This window comes from Hippoglossus hippoglossus, chromosome 3, assembly GCF_009819705.1.
Source record: "Hippoglossus hippoglossus isolate fHipHip1 chromosome 3, fHipHip1.pri, whole genome shotgun sequence".
NCBI lineage: Eukaryota > Metazoa > Chordata > Actinopteri > Pleuronectiformes > Pleuronectidae > Hippoglossus > Hippoglossus hippoglossus.
The window spans coordinates 13,403,804-13,426,039 of NC_047153.1; the positions used below are offsets into that span (position 1 = coordinate 13,403,804).

Below are 22,236 nucleotides of genomic sequence, written 5' to 3' on the forward strand. Positions count from 1 at the left end.
CATTGTATGGAGGCAATTAGCAGTTTGGATTGCTGCAGCTATAAGAATGTAGGCGTAAGAATGAGAGTTATGTCACCTAGTTCTAGCCCTGGTATCAGCAGCAGTCAGCATTTTCTATACCAGCAACAGTGGAATTCACCAGTAGCCAGTGGGAGGAATGTCAGGAGGCAGCCAGCTTTTTAGACGGGAAGGAGGAAATGTACAGGATGGCTGAGGTATCCCAAAACTTTGCTCTTTCTGGCTCCTGGCACCATTTCACAACTGCACGTTTGTCTGGGTGAACATAGAGTTGTTATTGTCATTGTCTTTTTTTCAATTTGTGTGGCCGTACTAAACATGCCTGTTTGGAATGGGCTGTATTCTTGGCCTGTGGTAATGCTGGTTGCATCTTTCTGAAACTGTACGTAGTAATTGAGCCGCAGCAAGTAAAGAGAGACTGCAGGAGTAAGTCAACAGAACCCTGAAACCGCGCCGCCGCCGCTGCACAATGAGCTGTTCACCAAGTTCAGTGAAGCTCGACTTGATATGCAGAACCTCAAACTAGAGAATCAGTTGTCATTGCCGTGATTGCGCTGTTGTCATGATCAACTAAGTCCATTAAGTTGAGTCCTAGCGCTGCCACAGAACGCTAGTCACCTGTTTATTCAAAGTTTCCAAATCGCACCAAAATTCGACACTGCACCTCCCTGGGCCTTACACAATACACATGCCAAGTGCAAAGCCAATAAGGTGAATGGTTCTCAAGATATGCGAGACACATACACACAGACAGACAGACAGAAAGAGATATTTTTGAATTATTAGAAAGAATGGAAGTTTTCTATTTCTAACTCATTCCCTTTGGTCTATCAGGAGGAAAACAACTAAATTCAAAGTGTCTGTGACAGAATAACAAGGGAAGGAACGCTTGGTTACTATTACAAAAATATATATAAACAAGAAACCATTAAGACTGAAATGTTTTACTGTATTTCATGTTAAAGCTCGGAGTATGTGCACTCTCCAGCGTACTGCGGCTTGATTTCATCCTGTGTATTCCCATTTCCTGGTGAGCTCACAGCACTTTTCAGCTTGGAAAGTCCTGCCTGCTTGACAGCCCCAGCTTTGTTTCCTGATGTGTTTAGCTTCACTGGCACACGGAGCATTGATTACTCATGTGTGGATCTTCCTGACAAACACATGATCCCATTCTTCCCCCCCCCCGGCTGGAACAGCATCCTGCTATGTGGAATGCACTGTTTAATTTTTCTCGCATAGTTTTTACAAACAGCGGGAGACCGACGTGCAGCGCGACATGTCAGGTTTATGGTCACTTGAGTGAGTCCATCAAGTGATACATCTAGGATGCATTCTTTCATCTCATTGTGGTTTGGCCCAGAGCCTGAAAGTGAATAACCGAGGCTGTTGATTGTGAACAATGCAGTTAAGCTTTGTCATGACTTGCTGCCCAGAGAACGAGGGCCAGATGAATGACTCTTCACAGCAATGAGCATGTTTCTTTTCTCCAGTGAACTGAACCTGACCCAGGGGTTCAGGTCAAACTGGAGTCAGGTCTCAACTGGAGCAGACAATTTATTTTAGTGAAACATTATGTATAAAGACGCCTCTTTTAAAAATGTTCTTCCAACTTTTCCACCCTGGCAGTCAGCTATCCACATGACACCAACAGTTTACAAATTTTCTGAACAAATCAAGCGCCCTTACTGGAAGCGTGAGGCACGTTCCTCACTGCAGCAGGAATTTGGGGAAAAGGGAGGAGTTCAAGAAGTTGAAGTTCTCTACAACAGAAACGAAACCAGCGTTTACAGTTTGGTCAAGTCAGGACAATTCCTTCATCTGAGGAAGTTGAGCCCCAAGAGGACATTTCTTTATTTTTATGTCTACACATAACTGCTGGGAGAAAAAAACATAGGGATATAAAGAGGCATCACATATGCAGCATCTGTGTCTATGATGCAGTGAGCTTTCATAATGATGCTACAGTATATTCACATCTATGTATTTACTACATGTTTAAAGTCTAATACAGACAGAACAATCTTTTCTGAGGGTTGAGTTACTCTTGAAGATTGCAAAATGCACATGTACAATGTCACTACGATATAAAATGATGATACTATAGGCATATAAATAGAGAGGGTGAAAACAAAGCATTAGCACCTGCAGAGCCACCTGCTGAAGATATTTAAACCACGGTTATAGGAATGTACTCCTCTCTTATTTAAAATATAGATTGTAGAAGAGAATATCTTAAAGGATTGTTAGGTCAGACAATTTTAAATTGGGCAAAGAGCAGAGATGCAAAGTTGGAGCTGAGGGGGGAAGAGGTAACCACCAATTCTTTATAAGACAGAGTGATTCTCTTGTTAATCCACAAATACAAACACTGCAAATAAAATCAGCTCTTCAGCCCAAAATGTCTTGTAGAAAAATTTTTGATTTTTTTAATTTAAGAACAAATTTTGGACTGATCTTGATTATAGGGAAAGATTTAAGCCATTAGTGGAGCTGCATCGTAGGACACTTTCCAGTGGGCTTCAGCTTTTGGCCACTGCGGTGGACATTTGTATAAATGTCTTTCACTCAGTAACAATTATGGCTACAAGTATAAATCTGAGTTAGCAGAGGGACAGAAAAGCAAATGACCGACATGGTATGCGGTCAGGGAAACAGCTCTGCGTGCCTCACTGACTGAGTGGAACAGAAAACCCACATCACATCATGTGTGTTGGACTCGACCAATACAGGACGACTATTGTTCAGCGCTGCAGCATCTCACCCACAGCCACACCATGTGGGACTACGTAGAGATGCAGCGGTCTGTATATTAGGGTAAAACTCCCACTGTTTTTACTGCTAAATGCCACAAGCCTTTAAAGGTAAGGTGAGGAGAGGTCACCTGCAGACTTTGAAAACAAACTGAGGGATAGTCGAGGAGGGACAACGTGTGACAAACGGAAGGTCAAGGTTTTTGAATCAACAAATCCTTGCATGATGTTTCAGCTGCTGCGTCGAGAGAGGTCGGCCTCGAACTGCTGACCAAGGTGGTTTTAAAAATGTCTGACCCACATAAGAACATTCATTTATAAGTATTTGGTGTCCAAAAGGCAATAAAATAAAAAATGTAGCTGATTATTCAAAGTAATTATAGCTCTAAGTAACCTTTAACACAGTTGGACTCAAATTAGAACAGTTGCAAAGTGGATATTAAATATCTAGTTGCAGTAAATATTATTTTCTATTCATAAATTAGTTTTAAAATTATCATTGAAAATTCCTAAAACTAAACATTGTGTAAAAAATGCTGTTCCACAACTTTCACATTGGAGAGCAGGAAATAACTTAATTAACAAATATTTGAAAAGATAAATAAAGTCTCAAAATGTATATAGAATTATCGTTAGATCAGCTGATAAATTCATGAAGAGATTCTCATCTTTGAGCTGCAGTATAGATGGACGTCCTCGTTCTGTACACTGTGCCTGAGTTATTAACACAGACTCGATTGTGCTGCATCACCTCAAACCCGATTTTTTCATTGTTTTGACTGATCTGGGCCTACGTAATCAGAGGAGACATTTGGTTTTCCTGCGGGGAAACATTCCCTCAGAGGAGACAGCAGGAATGAGAGTGTTGACGGAACTCTGTCTGCAGGCTGCATGTAATGGACTGACCCTCACTACCACACTGAACTTTGTGGTGCTTTGAAATGTGTTTGACCTCTCAGGTATTGTTGTCAAGACATCTCTCTACACCCAACACAGACGCACATGCAAGCAAACACACAGAAACACACAGGTATACAGACTGAAGGTCAAGGCAGGTAAAAACAAGCCATCCTTAAGTAGGAGCCCCTACTGAGCTACATTTTGGCTGGATGTCTGTTCCTGACAGACTGACTGACACTGACCGAGTGATGACGTTACAACCTAGGTCGACTTAATACCAACCTTAAGTTCCAGAGTCACTGTAACGTTAATTCATGTGATTTATTTTGAATGTATATAAAGTAGAAATCAGGGGCTGGGGTCGGGGTGGTGAACATTTTTAAACCGGTCAGTCTTGACTCAACACACACCCCTATATGATTTAGACTGTGGCGGACTCCTCTCGTCTGTTGGCCATTTTTCTTTTATTCAGCGCGAGTGCCATGCATGATGGTGCATACTGTTTGGTTGGCGATCAATCACTTGCACACTATCTTTCACGATGCATTGTGGGATACAATGAGTCGGGTCCACTGCGTGGACTCTGTAAACATTCAGACAGCTCTATCAAATGGTGAATTCACAATATAGGGGATTATATAGTGAGAGGTAATGGATTTCGGACACAGCCAGAACCGTTCTGTGCCGGCTCCTCAGACACTCCTTTGTTCCATCCTTCTATATATCATATCTTAATTATGTTGTCATATTGCTAATTACTAATGAAACAATGCGCCCTGACACTGTCGGCAGAGGTTGCTACTTTTTAATTTTCATTATTATGAAATTATTATGAATTATTTTCATCACTATGACACTGGTAAACATTGTTAAAACCAGTTACTGCCGTGTAGGAACAGTATATATACAAACTGACCTGACTCTATCAGATGCAATAACATAAGGAGTCAGCGAGTAAGAAAAGCCTAATTGCATCCTGTATCTTCTTACATCTTACTTCTCGTTTTTCTCTCCACGGTGACGATGGAACTGATAATCAATCTAATATATAACTCAATTTGTTTTATGTATCCCTATTCTTTCATACAACAACACAAACCTTCCTTTCATAAACTGGAGACATATTGCTTCCACTGTGATTAAGTGCAAAGCGTGAAGATTTGATTTAGGTGGAGTTGGCAGTAAAAATTTGCAACTCTGACAAAACTCCTTCCCGACAAAGGCGGACTTGGACAAGATTTGGTGTTTGTTACCTCAAACACTCACCATCACTTGGATTAGATGGATTTAAAGAGTTTAGTGTCCATCTGGTTGTCTTACAGTGGACACCTTCAGTTAATACAGCCAACATGGAACATGACAGAAAAATGTGGCCGTTACAAACAGAAACATCTGAGGGGAACAAGTGCATGAGAGAAAAAAAGAGTGATCCTGAAAAGGCACAAATCTACATTTGACTAAAGAATGTTGACTCCGAGCAAAGGATGTTATTCAGATTCACATAATCCAGCCATTTAACAAATGGTGCTTAAACAAGTAAACTCAGAATATAAACAGCGAACACCACAGTAATTCTACGCATTTGTGTCACATCCAGCTCTAAACTCTCCAGTGGTAGATATAAATAGCTAAATACGGTCAACAAAAATAGATGGTCACTCTCCAATAAAAAGAAAAACGTTTTTCCTTTTTTTTTTTTTTAGATGGCGCAGGATAAGAATGACTATGCTTGATACTCAAACTGTAGAACCAGTCTTTTAAACCAACTATTCGTCTTCATTCAACATTGTGTGCAGCCGTTTCTTTAGCCTCCTTTCCAGGACTCACGTGTATGCGTTGGAGTTTTCAACTAAAATGCAGCTCATTCTCTTGTGGTGAATGTGGTGACGTCATGTGCTGCAGAACAGTATTGTGTTTAGGTTGCATAGCACCACGTTGAGCACAGCAAAAGTTATGCGGACGTCAACTTTTCATGCGGCAACAGAGGCACCAAATCAAATCATTTTATAAACTAAATGCAGCCGACAGCCAATCATAATAAAGTGAAAGAGGAGACAAAAGCAGCTGGTGAATCTGGTTGTGGATTCCCTTCTCTTTAGAATTGAATTGAAAGCTCACCATGGCATGTTAGCTATGTTGGTTGTCAGCCATCGTCCAGCCACCGTGACCTTGAACCAGCATTACAAAGCTGGTTCAAGGTTACAAAGTTACCAACACTGACTTGTGGGGCACTTTAGTTTCCCTGTTAAGCCAGTGGTGGAAGTAGCCACAGAGCCACATGGACATCTGTATAAAAAGGAGAGCTGGCATGGTGGGGCAGACGCCGTTGTGTTTCATGTCATGTCTATAAAACACCAGCATGCTGAAATCACACACTGGGGCGACATCATGCCGACTTCACTCCCGAACAAATCAGCACGTTTCCAGAGGATTCGCTCAGGCAGGCTGCTGATGATGATGACGCCTGCGTGAAGCCACTGTCCGTTTACAGTATACCATGAGGACTGTGTCTAGATACTGGAGGGCAAGGCTGTGGAAATGTACTAGGTGCACAACTTGCTGACCTCCATCTACAGACCCAGCTCATCCATAACAGATGAGGATTTGAGCTGGTTCCTATCATCATCACTTGCCTGAAAAGATGAGAAACACATTTTTCCACGCACAAGTTGTAAATGCTTTTTCTTGGTGCATTCCTCATCTGTGGTTATTTAGTTTGCTGGGGGCCTGTTGTGACCGCAAAATGCTTTTCGTGCTCAGCTTCATCCACTGTTTTCTACAGATGTGCTCCTTAGTGTTTGTAAACGACTCATTTTCTTTTTCATGGAGTCGAGAAAATCTGCAAATAATAATGGTTTACATACCAGCCCAAAACAGAGCCAAAATGCAAATTGCTTAGTGGGTCTGTTAAACACTATGGTGTATCTTCATTAAAGCTTCAAAGTTGGAATTTCAGTCATTCGGCTCTTGAGTTTGTCACACACCACATACTAGGAAAGCAAATTTCTGGAACAAACCCCTGTTTTCCTGTTCCTTTCTGACCCCACTGGTTGTTGTTTCATACATGAATCTTGTTCTGTGTGTTATTCTATACTATACTGTACTTGTACTTATGGTTGTAGCTCAAAAGAACATGTAGTGTGTAAATTTCAGCAAGCATGCAGGGTATTTGCCAAAAAGCCCTCGCATTGAATGCATCCTTGGTTCTGAATGACACCAATGAAAAACTTCATGCCTTATCCTTCTTTACACGCTGGGGATCGCAGTATGTCTCAATTTCAGTCTAGGCTGACACATAATGAAGAAGCATTGGAGGGAACACTTCAGCATGATGGAATACAAAAAATAGACACACACACACAAACACAGAGACACACACAGCCACAAGAAATGTTATGCAGGTCCTGATGACATCTGGAAACACTAAGATAATAGATTTAGCTAAACTTGTGGCAGTGTTTCTATATTTAAACACAATGAAATCACGACAGGATACTTTATCATGCAGTGTCACTGCAAGGTTAAATACCAGTGTTAGTCATTAGGGCATCATATCAACAGAGACTCCACTTCTGGATGTGGCAGATTTTCATTCTTTACAGTTTTTAATAGTTAAATGAATGTCTACCAATTTGTTAACTGTGAGGAGTGACTATGCTTTGCCATTTGACACATCACTGTTTGACTCTCAGCAAAAACTCATGAGACACTCTTGGTGGCCACCAACAGGAAGACGCTTGCATGCTATTCAAACCGCCCACTTACAATAAGTCTATTTGTGCTCACTCCTCATTAGTTGCCTTATAAATACCACTTCATAAACACAAGTCTCTTTGACACATGTGTGCACTGAGCCAGAGGTTTCAGCTGCAGCTATAACACTCTTGGTCATTGTTTATCAATCTGTACAAAGCAAACAAGAGTTAATTCTCATCTAAAAATATTTATTTCCAACCAACGTTTATTGTTAAACTTTTAATCTGCAAATTCCGTACAAAAAAGTAGATTATATTTGTCTTTCTGCAAAGGATCCTCTCCCGGTGCAAAAAAAAATGACCTCATCTAAACAGGGGATGTGGAGGAATGTGATGTTTAGTGTAACCCTCTCTCTTCATCTTGGCTGAGACATTTGACCCATATTATGCAACTTGTAGGCCTCAATACCTGCTGTTCTGCTCGCACTGGGGTCCTTAATGATAGACCTTTTCTTCTTGATCTCTGACCCTCATAGATCCACCAGACACAAAATATATTGTTATATATAGCGGTAATAAATCTAATTATCAAAAGTCGAACAAATAGTTCCTTTCAGTGGGCCATCAGAACTCTAAATTCATAAATATGATGCAGTATATTGATATTCACATCACATCATTTTAAGTGCAATATATCCATTCTATGCACTAACTAACTAATAGCTAACTAATACATAACCTTTCATAGCCTCTTTTATTTTGAAGCATGTATTCGTCCCATATATATTTAACTTTGAATTTTAAACTGGTTTTTAATACATTTGCACCGTTTTTAGAAGCACCCATTTTTATTTTACAATGACAATAAAGGCTTTTTATTCTATTCTATCCTGTTCTATTCCATTCTACTTTATTAGTGTGAACATGAATGCAAATCTTTTCTACATTGTTCTCTGAACTAGAAGTTTACATATTGGTATAGATGTCGTAAACAGTTTTTTACTGCTTGGCCAAAAAAACTATATATCTGTCAGGCTCTATTTTAAACCCATAACTTTACAGGGGCACAGTTGATTTGTTGCTAAAACTGAAGTAGATGCACCTGAGCTGTTTCAGCCAGACACAGTCAGTGATGATTATATTGAATTTCAATTAAATGGACCAAAACGCATCCTCTGTATTATAGCAAGTAATAAAAGTAATTTAGGTTCTGTACTGAAGAGACCAGAAGAATTGTCATACTACAGAAGTACGTGATGAATGGTACTTTAAAATGATTAAGTTCTCTGTTGGGATATAAAGTCATCTTGCTGTTTTCTCTCTTCTCTGCCAAAACCGTTCTGCTTGGTCGTTAAAACGTTATATATAACACATAATACAGATCTAACACAGGAGTAATGTCCTGTGCATTAACTGCTACTGTGACCCCAGAGATCGACAGCTCTGATATTTGTCCATTGCATTCTCCATATAAGGAGAAAAGACCCCCTGTCGCAGAGCCCTTCGACTGGCCCAGTAGAGAGGGAGGGAACATAGTGAGAGGAGAAACTATTTCCTTCATTTTCCTGACGAGGAAGATGGAGACAGAGGGAAACTAGGGAAGCAGATACAAAACAATGTAAAAATTCATGGGGATGAGGTTTCCAAATAAGTGATCTCTGATAGGGTTTAGAAGAAACTCTCGAGTAAACAGGCATTATGAATTTATCTGAAACAGGAAATGCCAACATCTGCAGCACAAAAAAAAAAAGTTTCTTGGAGCGTAATTTGTCATTTTGTGACAGAAAATAGTGTAGACAAATATTTACTGTATTTGTACTGTATTGTAGAAACATGTTTAACGCTCATGACAGGCAGAGGGTAAAGGGCACAAGAACAAGGACAATCACTAACTAGACAAACACAGCACAAGCTGCGAACTTCACACATTAACTAACAACAGCTCCAGAGATGCTTGCTCTCCTGTTATGATCTATGAAACTGTGATATTGGTCCACACTCACAGCAAAGGTCTCAGTCACAATAATGATACAACCATTCAAACACAAGTCCATCAATTATAAAGAGAGTTTCATAACTGATCATCAAACCATGGACAGGAGAAGGGCTGTGATTTTTTTTTTATGTTAAATATTTGCACTGTAGTACATGAGGATAGAGAATCAACACACAGAAGGGTCACTATTGTCCAAATAAAGTCACTGTTACATTTTCTAGATTGATTAACTTCCTCTTTGTGATCTCAATAGTCATCTTCTTGAAACTGAGATCTTCAGGTAATCGCACTCTGTTCAGTCTGAGTTATGTTGAGTTTACTGGAGGCTGTGGTCACTCACCATCTCCACCCCCTGAGGAAAGGCTGTTCCCTCCCAGTCCTTCTTGGGGAATCGCTGAATGATCTTCCCACATCCTTCTCCTGAACCTGCAGATAAAAAGATGAAGATCTGTCAGTGCATTGGAGGAAGAGGACATCAGCATGGCATCTCTCGTATGGAGCTGGGACACAACCCAATCCACACAGTTTTCTCAACGGCTTGCACTTTAGAGTTTGTGTTACTGATTTATATTTAGTTTTTTTGGTCAGATAAACCTTGGCATAGAGGACAGTGATGGACGGATTTCCAGATTTTCATACTTCACACTTAAATTACACCTAATGTTCAAAGTCAAATTGATTCACCAGATTTTATTTCCAGCCTTTTCTTTAAAACCACAAGTAAGCAAAAGTTATTCATACATTTTTAAGATTTTGGTAAAAGTGAAGTTGATTTCACTTGGTCTGAGAAAACTATATCGGTTATAAAGAGGAATTGTGAAACTTCTGTGAAAAAAAAGTTACCTATATTTGTCGATAGAGCAAAAAAAAAATGTATGTGATTCTGTCATTTCAAATAAACCACCAAAGAGATTATAAAAATGTATCTTTATGCCTTAGTGAATTAGATACAGTAATGAATGACTTTATCACCAGGTTGGATAATAGCAGGCACCCCAGGCATGTGCACTGTTGTCTTCACAATACAGAAATTGAACTTAATAAAAAAATTAACTAAATGAAATGAAATGATATTATGTTCGTCTTTACCATTATGGTGAGTTATGGTTAGCGAACAGCTATATTTTAAAAATAAAACCAGAAAAATTGCATTGTCCGTTACAATAGCCTATGAAGATTAAATTTTGGCCACAGTATTGACAAAAAAAAAACTGCTGGTAGGTTCCTGGTAGGGACTGATTAGGTCAAGATGTTTCAGGAGGAATGTGGTCTAAAGTGTGAGATATGGAACTTACACCACTAACGCAAAGCAGATCACAGGAGCGAGAGGAGGGCCATTAATTTTTTTTAGATGTCAGATAATGCTCTGATCAGGAAAAACTGGGGAGGAGACAAAGTCCAACCAAGAAACACAGCATATGAAATTGTCTAATATTGTATGATCTATATGTTGCGTTGACAACATAAATATAAAACGAAATTAGTTTTTGCCTCCACTGTTACGAGTGTGTAGTCATGTGACTCAACTCTGCATATTAGCATGACTCTAACCTCAGCTAGTTAAAAAAAAAAAAAGTGATGTTGCAAGCACCAGGTCAACAAGACAAAAGTAACAAGCTCCTAATTTGAGGATGCAACAGACAAAAAAGCCAAATGACAATAAACCAGAATAGTAGGACAAGTTAGGTGGTGAGGATAAAGAAAGATGGATTTTCTGAGCCCTTTAAGAGAGGGCAGGTATAACAGATGGCTTTACCATCAGTTTACTGACCAGCGCTCATAGATGCATTAAGAAGCTGCTCGTGGCAGTTCCCAAGGTCATGGACTTCTTTGTCAGATTTAAGAGTATGGATTCATTGCCCTGACCTAAACATATTCAGGTGTCCTACCAACGATTATCGGAAGTAAGACGTTAATTTAGCGGACATTTAGCCTCTGTAGCCGCTTTGACCAAACTTACAGACACCCCAGGTCCAGAAGAACAGGGCTTCAAGTGTGAGTTTGTTGTGTTCAACAGGCTTCAGAGAAATCTTTGCACATTGATGGTTGAGAGTAGAGTGATGACCTGAGCTTCCTCATCTGCTTTGATACAATGTTCAATCCTGCCGGATACCAAGGAACCGAGGGTGAGCCTCCATTTTTGTGGCTAGGATAACAGATGGATTAGTGTGTCAACACTAGGAGAGAAAGTTGATAAGAAATGCAAGTCGTGCCAAGGGGTTGGATGGATTGCACCTTGCACGAGCAGAAGAGAACTTGTGTCCTATGAAGTTATAAGAAAAAAGCAAGAATTTGGACCAACAATGTGTAAGTTAAAAATATGATGGGCTTGTAATGAATAAAGACGTACATTAAAGCGAGGCAGTTAGTTTGATTTCATTGTTTTAGTCTATTGGCAAGGTTCAATTCAAAAAGTTTGCTGAGAGTTGCAAGAGTTCAGTCATGCTGACTACTTTTAATAAAATACAATTGTTGGATCATAATTTTTGTTGGTTTTGATGTACGCTAATATGTAGCTATTTGAAACACATGTCCGGTAGTTGTTCTATATTGCCATAATTCAGGAATATTCATGGCCATATTAGCGCTAAAAATCTGCAAAATCTGGTTACAGTATGTAGTTAGTGCTGCAGAGCTGGATACTGATCTATAGCAGGTGTAGTGAACTTCACATTCAACCACACAGACACGCGAGGTTGACCGTCGAAAGCATAACCAATAAAACAACCCCCTCGCAGATTTCCCACAGGACCCCACAGGTCTTGCAAAACTCTGAAGCCTAAATTGGATGCAATAATTCATGTCAACACATGTGCAAACACAACACAATATGTATTTAGGGAGTTGATATATGACATGAACACTATTATTAACTATCTAGAAACCTAACAAATGGAAATATTTATCTAATTAAATAAGAATTCCCCTCATTTAACACGCCAAAAACAGCATGTTAAAGTCTGTTTCACAATATCCACTTTGTCACACTGTGTTGTCTGACCCAATGACTTCATCTCAACGTTATTTTAAACTCTTAGTCACTCTTTGACAGTTAGGACACACTTTCTATTCATCAGCCTACGCAAAATGGTCTCCTATCAAGAGAGCGAGAGACAGAAATTGAATACATGTGGCCCATTTTCTTGGAATTCGTTTAACTACTATGGATAAACACACATAAAAATATTAGTTTTTTTGTAATGAATTAAAGGATAGACCAGGAGCCCAGTAATCCTTTGACAAAGTTTATGTGTTTTGTCGTATGTTTTGCCCGTGTTGTAACAATATGCCTTCCAGCTGCATATGAGAGAGTATGTTTTTGGGAAGTGCCAGGACACAGCACTGTAATCTGCAGGAACATGTGTTATTGTATTGCCACAGTAGAGGAATAAACCTCTCATTTTTGTACAGCATCATCTCTTGCCAATGCTAGTGAGGACTTGCTAACATTACCGGCTGCTCTGTTACCATTCATGGGGGGGGGGGGGGGGTAGTCACGTTTACAATTCAGATCACGTCCCAAAATTGTTTTGCATTATAGCCACCCTGACAACTGTCATTATATTCTCAATGTCGGAAAAAAAAGTAGTGGTGTGAGATCAGTTATGCCATTGAATGCATTTCAAAAAGCCATGACTCAGGTCAGATACCATGCACAACTGCTTCAGCAAACAGCAGAATGAAACGCTACACCTCATGATAATGACAGGAGCTCCTCAGTGGCCGTCCGCTGAGTGCCTCAAGCCTGCTGTCAACAACTAGACCTCAGAGAGCGACTCAGGAGTGAGGCTCTCGAATAAATGGAAACAGAAAGGAGCTGGTGATACGTTTCCCCTTTGTCCACCTGAGGCGGGTGTCCAGACGCTGCATGGAGACTGGTGCTTGCAGAACACCACGTCTCTCTGACCGTTACGTGTCTTCGGGTCTTTACAGCTCGTCTAATTGAAATCACATGCGCCGAGTACTCCGAGTTCTAATTTTCAGCCACAGATGAAAATAAATGACAGAATTCCTCGAATTCCACGAGGCTACACTCTTGTATTAAAACGAGCCGGGCTTTCATAAACTACCCCCCTGACAGCTATAAAGAACCCCATCACAGCCGGTAATAGAACCCAGGCCTGAAAAAGGAACATGCTAATTTGAACATCCACTAGCAAGGCGCAAGGGGATGAAATACAAAATCAAGTTTATTTTTTAATTTTTGGCAGAAGCTGTTGAAACAACAGGAACAAAACCTGTCCAAGGCCATGGCACGCGTGTGCATGTTTAAGAGTATGGCTCATTTCCAGCTCAATACAGAACAGCCTGTGTGTGGTACTGCTAGGACTATAAAACAGCATTGTAAAAGCCTTTCAGCTTTCTGATGCAACACTATATCTACATGTCATAGTTTTATTACTGTATTGGCTACAGGGGTGTAGTTATTCGACTAAACAGCCTTTAATAAGTGACGTAAGAGATTTGCATATACCAGAACAAACAGGCCTTTTCTCTATGCACAGATTTGATCTTATCTTTATTTGTGCATAACCAAAACCTATTGTGACCTGTTATGACACTCAACAAAGGTTTCTTAATACTGAAATAAGAAAACACAATTTACGAACTAATACCAATTTTATTACTGGGGTTTGGACCAAGTTCCAAGCCATAAAACAGCTCATAAAACACAACCAATAGGAAATATCATCGGATATAACCGTTCCAACTGCATTAGTAGTTCTTAACACTTTTTTATCAGATTTCAAAGCAGCCCAGTGATTTGCTTAATATGAGATCATGACACACACACTCACCAACGCTAACCTTGACCAGATGCCTAACCTTAACCCTTATCCCAAATGAAATAGTAACCAGAAACCTAGAACCAATTCTTCTACCCTAAAAAAGCAGGACCTCATTTTAACCATATTCAGTGCAAAGTCCCCAGTAGGACATAAAAACAAGCTCACAGACACACATTAATATCTGACTTCAACACTTAGACGGATTAAATGAAGCTAATAAATTATCACCGAGTTGCGTGTTGGAAAGTTGTTTGTCTTTCTTGATTAGAGCAGATGTTTCTCCTCTTGGGGAAAAGAAATCTCCATCTTCCTGATTTATCTCCCTGCTGTTACTGTTGATTGAATCAGCCAAATGCTTATTTTACCTTGTATGGAAAGGCCACCAGTGGACTCTGCCAGTTTACGCAAGATTCACGTCAGCCTGTAACCTGATTTTGGCCCAGTCGTGCACACAGGTGGACCATTTTTGGCACCAATTCACAGGTAGCACTTATTCACTTTCCTCCACACAAATATCAAGACCCGAGATTACAGGGAAAATACACCCAAAAACCACTTTACGCAAAGCCATTTCAAGGGATGAAGATATTGACGCTCACTGAATCCGTGACTGACTCAATGGGATCACGTAGGTTTTGTTGGACATAATACATCAAAATGTGTTTGGGTTAAATGTAGAGCTTTTTCAGCTTGTGCATCAGAACATGTGGCTACAACCCAGAAAACCACCATCACCACAGTCATGTTGCCTTATTCTTTATAGTATTTGTCCCTCAATCTGCTGTTGAGCTTGAGTACAGACGGGTTTCAAACACCATAATTATAACTGATCTGTAGAGTATGACAGAATTCAGATGTGTAATATCTATATCAGAGACGATTTTTCAATTTTGATGATTAAATGGTTAGATTAGGAAAAACAAATTTGGTCTCAAAGGCGACCATCGGCAGGAAACTAAACCACTTTAAATATTTAATGTGGATGATATGCAAAGAAATAGGCTGTGGTTTTGTTTGCATGGCAGAAGGTTATCAGAGATGAGCAAATTGATGTTTTGATAAATATCTAATTCAGGAAACTTCCTCACCTCCAAAAACTGCAGGAAATATGTGGTAGACATAGATAGAGAGTCCTTAGGTCATGCCTGGGTCTAAATGTTGGTAGATGTTGGTAAATGTTTGTTAAAAAATAACTGGAAAAAAATGCCACATGAGGACCTTCAAAAATCAAAATACAGCATACATGGTATTCAGTTTCTTCAGTATCCCCTCTGCTGATAGCCACAAATATGCAACATTGTTTTCCATAGAAATCAATAGGTTAGACATTCCTCAGACTAATGATTCACATTTAAACCAATGCTAGAAAACTATTGTAAAACCCTGCTGTTACTATACCATATGTTATTTGTGCCGGTACCTTCAGAATGAGAGGGGTTTAAAAAGAGCTGATTTGATGGGCGACAACGGGGCAGTGTGTATATGCAGTGCTTTATTTCCACTCCCTGCAGGCATATGGAGCGTGCCAATGTTATTTTTTCTCACATGTACGCTGCAGCTTTGATAGTAATAAAACAATAGCCTGCTAATACAAGCGCTCTTGTCGACCCACTTGTCAGAATACCAGGTGCACAAAGTGAAAATATTTGGCACTATATCTCTTACAAAGCCACAATTCAGGGCAAGCCCACAGGCACCACAAAGCCTGTCTGTAAAACCTACGCAGACCAAGGAGCCAACACATCCAACTCATGCCAACCTGTTCAAAGAGCAACACGTTAGCAAAAGTCCATGCCCGGAAAATTTATGTCAAACGATTTGGAATTACTTTGTGATGAAACAAACCTTAATTGCCTTGATGAGGCAATAAAGGGGAAACAATTAGTGTTTAATTTAGCTTTATAGTTTCAGCTAACATCTCTTCATGCAAATGTTAAGTTCACACAAGGTAACTTTAACATAACTTACAAGCAAGTACGCAGTTCAAAACACACCAATTAAAATTGATCAATTTGTATTTAGCGCTGGGAAATGAGCCGAGCTTAATATACTGTAGCAATGAACACTAACTAAGAGAGTCTGTAGTTATACGATGGCTTATTGCTAGTATCTTAATATTGTTTTTGCAAATAACATTTCTCTGTGTCGGCCCACCATAGAAAAAAAAAAAACATCCAACACCTTGGTGACTCGCCCAGGCAGGCAGTTAGTTTAATGGGGGTATCTCTCCTTTCACGCTTAGGTCCAAGCTGGCGAGCTTAGTGCTTATCCTGGATCTCTTTCCTTTCAGTAACTACTAGAGTGCAACCTGAGCATATGTACACACTTTATGGCTGACAAAAAAAAAACATGACGACCGCTAATGGTGTACACTTTTCTGTGGTTGCGGCAACGTGCTGGCACTTCTTTCACACAGTGGGAGAGCCTCGCTTCCCACAACCCACTAAGTTAGACTGTTAGTCAGGCAAAGAGAGCAGGGGAGGAAAGAGAGGGAGGAAGATGAGACACAAAAAAGAACAAAACGTAGGAAGTCATGATGGGACCCATGTTAGTCTAATATCCCAAGATTCAGGCAAACCTCTTGATTTATAGGAAACACTGACTTATGCAGCTCTATGGTCTGTTGGAAAATATTTGGGCGAGTAATTCTTTTATTTGAAGAAGTGGTTGACTTGGTTTAGAGAAAGGGATTACCACATTTTTTATAGAGATTTGGTTTTTTCCCAAACTGTATTCCAACATCCTATTTCATCCGTCAAATTTTTATTTAATCTTTAAATCTCAAGCACTGCCTTATGCTCTTTTACGGCCACTCTGTTCCTCCAAGGAACGATGTCTGGCATTGCCATGCCTGCACACAAGGTAACCAGAGTCCAGACTGTTCTCATCTCTTTTTCCTATGCTGTAAAATGCTATGAGAGACCGGGAGTCCCTCACTATCTTCAAGAACCTCTTGAAGACTCATCTCTTCCAAGAGCATATCCTCTCCAAAAACCTCTAACACCCTTACTAGCACTTTGTGGTGCACTTCCTTTGTCCTATTGAACAAATTTAGCACTTATCAAGCCGTTTTCAGACATAAACTGCAGAAAATGTCCAAAATATTGGGTCCATACACAAGCATAGTTCCCCTTCCAACTATGAAGAACCCAACAGCAGACATGTTCACAACAACGGGAAAATGTTCCGAACATTCAGGCAAAGGGTGGCGTCTAAGTATTCAAGAGGCAGAACATAACGTATAACTTCCACCAAATCACGTATTTTGTTTACAGCACATTGACACCTGCACAGGCCTTGATTGTCAAAAGCTCTTCAATCTCATTGTCTTTCCAAGTTGACAACTTTGTCTGCGTCACCTCAGCATATGGCATATAGTTATTTGTATTAATTTTTTTTTTTCAGTTTTGCATCAGTTGCTTGATAGAAACATCATCAACACAGCCACTCAATTTTCAGGACATTTTCCTGCTGTCTTCTCACATGGGCTCACATGGACAATTTTTTGACACTTTATTCGGGGGCTGGCAGGAAACGTTCTGCAGAAGGTCCACATTATCTGACTCAGATATTTGGACAAAACAATCTGTACAATGAGTTTATGTATTTAAAATGTCATGCCTACAACATTTCCTGACATGAACTTTATCATCATTTGCATGACCACAGGAAACACAAAGCTCTAACTGTGTCACACCTTATCAACAGACTGACTTAAGAGTAACAGAGGCCAGTGGAGTTTCCCCCACATATCAGCTTTAAACTCTACAACAGAGGAAGGAACTCCTCCATTGTGGTGAGGAGGCCTCTCACCGAAAAGTTTAAATCCAACCAAAAAGCAGCCAGATGTGGCGTTGACAAGAAGACAATCAATGGAGGCAGCAAATCTAAGATGTAAAAAAAAAGCAAAACAATTTTAAGCCATCAAGTCATTAAGCCTGAGAAACTAAATGTACCCGTTGACCGCAACCAGCCTGTTGGTGATGAAATAATAATAGTTTGTTACTGCTGCTGTTACTGTCTGATTATTATTTACAGTGCTAACCACTGTTATTTATTATGCATATGAAGACATAGCTAAGTGAACGCAGCATCTATAATCACCCACAGAAGACAATGTAAATCAATTGCTCTCTACTTGAATACTGACTAAAATGGTAGATATTACAAGTGTGGCTTCCCAAGATCAAGATCATCTCAATCAGCAACCAAGTGTAAAAATAAAAAGATAAAGATATGTTCTGAAGAATTTGGATTTATAGTCCAGTTATTAATATGTTACTATCCTGTATGTCCACTTCATATCATGCTCTAAATGCAAAGCTTTTATGACTGTCTGTGAAGACATTTTATGAATGTTTGACATGGACTTTGTTTTAATTTTGTGTGTGACTTAATTTAATTTGATTTCAGTTCTTTTCTTTCTGTTCACCACTTAAGTCCTTTTTTTTTGCAGAAGATACCAGATGCACCTAAGCCTGAATCGCAAACTGCTCATTTTGACATACATGATTACTTGCAACAACTTTGTAAATGTTACAACAAACTATACCAAAGAATATACCATAAGCACTGAGCAGACAATCATGTGTTTATGTTACTACTGATAAAACAAACTACACGGCCTGACTTCACTTGAATAACGATTTGGAAAAACAGGCACAACACATGGCAGCACTTCAAGATCTGGCATTTTTGGAGTCAACATCACCAGCTGTCGGAAGAGATGCACTCCAACGCCAGTGAATCCACACAATGTTTACTTCATATCTATTACGTCAAATCTAGACCATAATATGTTCACATCTGGCAAGAAATGTTCTAATAACAGAGTTTAGAGAGAAAACCATCAAGATGAAATAACAGACTAGATAATTATTTATTATACCTCCTCACCATGCTTTCAAACAACACAAGCACTATATAAATATATGCTCAACTTTTGTTTTATTGCTGTGGGTATCAATAATATTTCGATAACTATAGTTTTATTGCCCAGCCCTTTAAAAGGAATTTATGAATTAAAGTACTGGCTGATAAAGAAACAACTCAACATTTGAAGGTTGCATTGCATCTTCACAGATACACATCTTATCTCACACGGCAATATCACCAAGTCAAAAGATATCAACAGATGGAAGTATTTTGCTCTTGGTCATTTGGAAGTTATTTTTCAGAATTGTGCAACGTTACATAAGCTATTCCCCAGGTCCTGATCAGAAAGTCCAGACCATAGTGTCGCACAATGATGGAGATCGGGCACAGTGTCTGTGAAACACATTTCAATAACAGTTTGATTCAATAAAGACGGATGATATCCGTCCAATAAAGTGTTTGAGAAAAAGCATCTGGAAAAATTCCTCTTTTTCACTTGGCAAATTAGAATTTATGGTGAACAGCACATCAAACTGTTCCCTTGCCAATAAAGAGAAGTTGTTCCACTGCAAACGTAAAATACAGAATGAAGAGCAGGTTCAACACAGTCTGCTTCCATCTGAACCAGGAATTTCACATTCCAACATTATTCATGAAAATATTTCCAAGGTTTGTGGCTCCTGACATTGTTCCCCAGGGAAACCGACTCTGGTCAGATTTCTGATGAAGGAATCTGCCTTTTATCACTTTCACCATTGCACATTATTTTTCACATATCTGACGCACTAAAATGACAAACAGCGTACCTGTGATAGGGTTTTAAGGCCAACAATAAACCAGAGTGCTGCCCCACTTCCAATTTCTGTTTGTATTAAATCACTTGCTCCAGCAAGCACAATGGCCATCCGTTATGTGACTTCCAATAAATATTTTCTAAATAGGTCACCTGTCTCGCAATGAAAATATTCTTGCTGGAGACACGGAACCTGGATTTATATTCCTTCCAAAAGGGCAAAGAGTACAATAAAAGCAAAGTGTCAAACTGGATCATTGCAGTTGCAAGGTCGTAATCCAGACAGAGTCAAATAAGGATCTTTACGACATAGCACTTCATACTTGTTTTGCTAACTTTAGAGACTAGCTTTACAATTCAGCGTTTATCTTTCAAGATAACTGAACTGGCTCTGCCTGTGTTCCTACCTTCACATCATCCTGTGTCACCCAGAGAGAAGCTTCATCACCACCATGATGACTAATAAGGCTGGAGCCACACACCAGGTTTGATCTACTTTAAAAGCAAAGCCTTCTTCTTATTGCACAGGTTCATGCAAACAATTCTCATCAATGCTTAGCAATCAAAACTAGAGGGTTTTATTTTAAGCTATAGATTCAGTCAATTCAGAGACTGGTTTAGTTTTGTTTTAGAGTGTAATTCTGAATCACTACAAAATTGGATCTGAGCCTATACCTCAACAGATTGCATACTTAGCATTATTTACAACTGATCCATCCATAGTAATCTAACAATGAGAAGTGGGTCAGGCCAGTGGAGCACAAGCCAGCCCGGTGCAGGAGGCTTGGTGATGACCCACGTAGGAAGGGACCCCTGGTTTGAATTAACAAGCGAGGTGGTTGGGCAAAATCTGTTGTCTAGACGATGTGCTGCACGCAACCAAAGTGGTCTCTATATAAGCCTCACTGGGTAGCGGCTCTCCTTTGAATAGTCGTGAGGAATGAAAACAGTCATTGCTTTGTTTTCCTCTGTATTCTTAATCAAAAAGTAATTTATATTTATATTTATTCCCCTTCCGAGAAAAATCTGTCCCATTCGCAAACGAGGACATCTCTGCAGGGCTGTAACCCAAACCAACATGCGATATGCTTCATTACACTGAGCAAAGCATAATGAAAGCAGACAAATACAATTTAATAAGGAGCGGGGGGGATCATTCCTTTCCTCACAGAGGCTTATGAGGATGAATCATAAGCCGGTCAAAGTGTCCCGATCAACCACAATGGGAGGTGGCTTTTGGATTTTGTATTGCTTGCTCTCTCCACAGACACCATCATCATCAACATCATCATCATCATCAGTGACCAGTGGAGAAAGAACTGAAGTCGTGGTCCCTGTGTCCACTTGTGGCTTGAATGTGAATCGATTCAGACTCTCCTCGTGCGACGCCAGGAACATTTTATCCTCGGAGCATGAAAAAATTCATTCGTCAGTTGGAGCTGATGAAAGTCTCTGTTTACCTATTGTGCATGGCGAGCTATGGCGACTAAGAGGATTCAGCTGCTCTGGCCCCTCTTTGACACACATGGTGCTGGACGGACGCCACTGAGATGAGGCAAGCAACTTCAGTTTTGTTCCCTTATGGCAGATTAGCCGAATATTATTTTTGCAGTCCCCGGGCTGCCTGCTGGGGCTGGATCCTCACAGGAAGATGAGTGACAATAAAACGGTGCAATGTGGACAATTTGAAATGTGAGCATTCTGTGTCCGTGCGAGTGCCAGGGGGTTTTCATCCAGTTATGTATCAAGTGTTTAGAAATGCTTGCAAAAGCTGTTCCCTGTTACGGATGGGAAGAATGCAAGGCTGGACCTGAGGCTCCACATGCAAGGGGAGCTTCCTGTCCCAGTGCAGGGGAGCAGAGGAGAGGAGTGCACAGACCAGTCCGGGAAGAAGGACTGCCTCTCATGCAGCTGTATAACGTTACGCCCATCATTTAAAAAAAAAAAAGTGGAGCTCTCTTCCGGCAAAAACAAATAAAACACAACAAATCAGTGACAAGTGCTGCTGAGGTGCGTAAACGTAGATGCAAGGCGGAGCGTGCAGGACAGTGCAGGACCACCGCTTCCAACATTACGCAACAAAAACACCAAACGTGGATGTAAACACCGCCTACAGACACCACTGCTAACATCGATTGTATCAGCAAAACAAATATGATCAGGGAGCTTGATCGTGTGTGATCACATGTGAGCTTCATTCAGAAAGTGAACGCGATTGTCCGCCAGTGAAAGCAGCCCCCGGACCTGACAGGAGCGCGATCAACAGGGACAGGATGTGACACATTTCTTTTGAATCCATGAAAAGTTTCGCTAGATCAAAGTCAAATATCAAAGCGCGTCGTGCGTAAAGATCCAGTGGCGGCTTCTCGTGGGGCGTAAACACGTAAGCCCACCGGATCACATCCAGCATCGGGCCAGT

At 40.1% G+C, this 22,236-nt stretch overlaps 1 protein-coding gene across 3 annotated transcripts in view; it reads right to left on the bottom strand.

Annotated features, from left to right (window-relative positions):
- Positions 1 to 22,236, bottom strand: part of sbf2 (SET binding factor 2) — a 92,792-nt gene that overhangs the window by 70,195 nt on the left and 361 nt on the right. For all 3 annotated transcript variants that reach the window (XM_034576622.1, XM_034576639.1, XM_034576631.1), the window contains exon 2: positions 9,700 to 9,785. In XM_034576622.1, the coding sequence (XP_034432513.1) occupies positions 9,700 to 9,785 (86 nt within the window). The remainder of the gene's footprint in view (positions 1 to 9,699; positions 9,786 to 22,236) is intronic.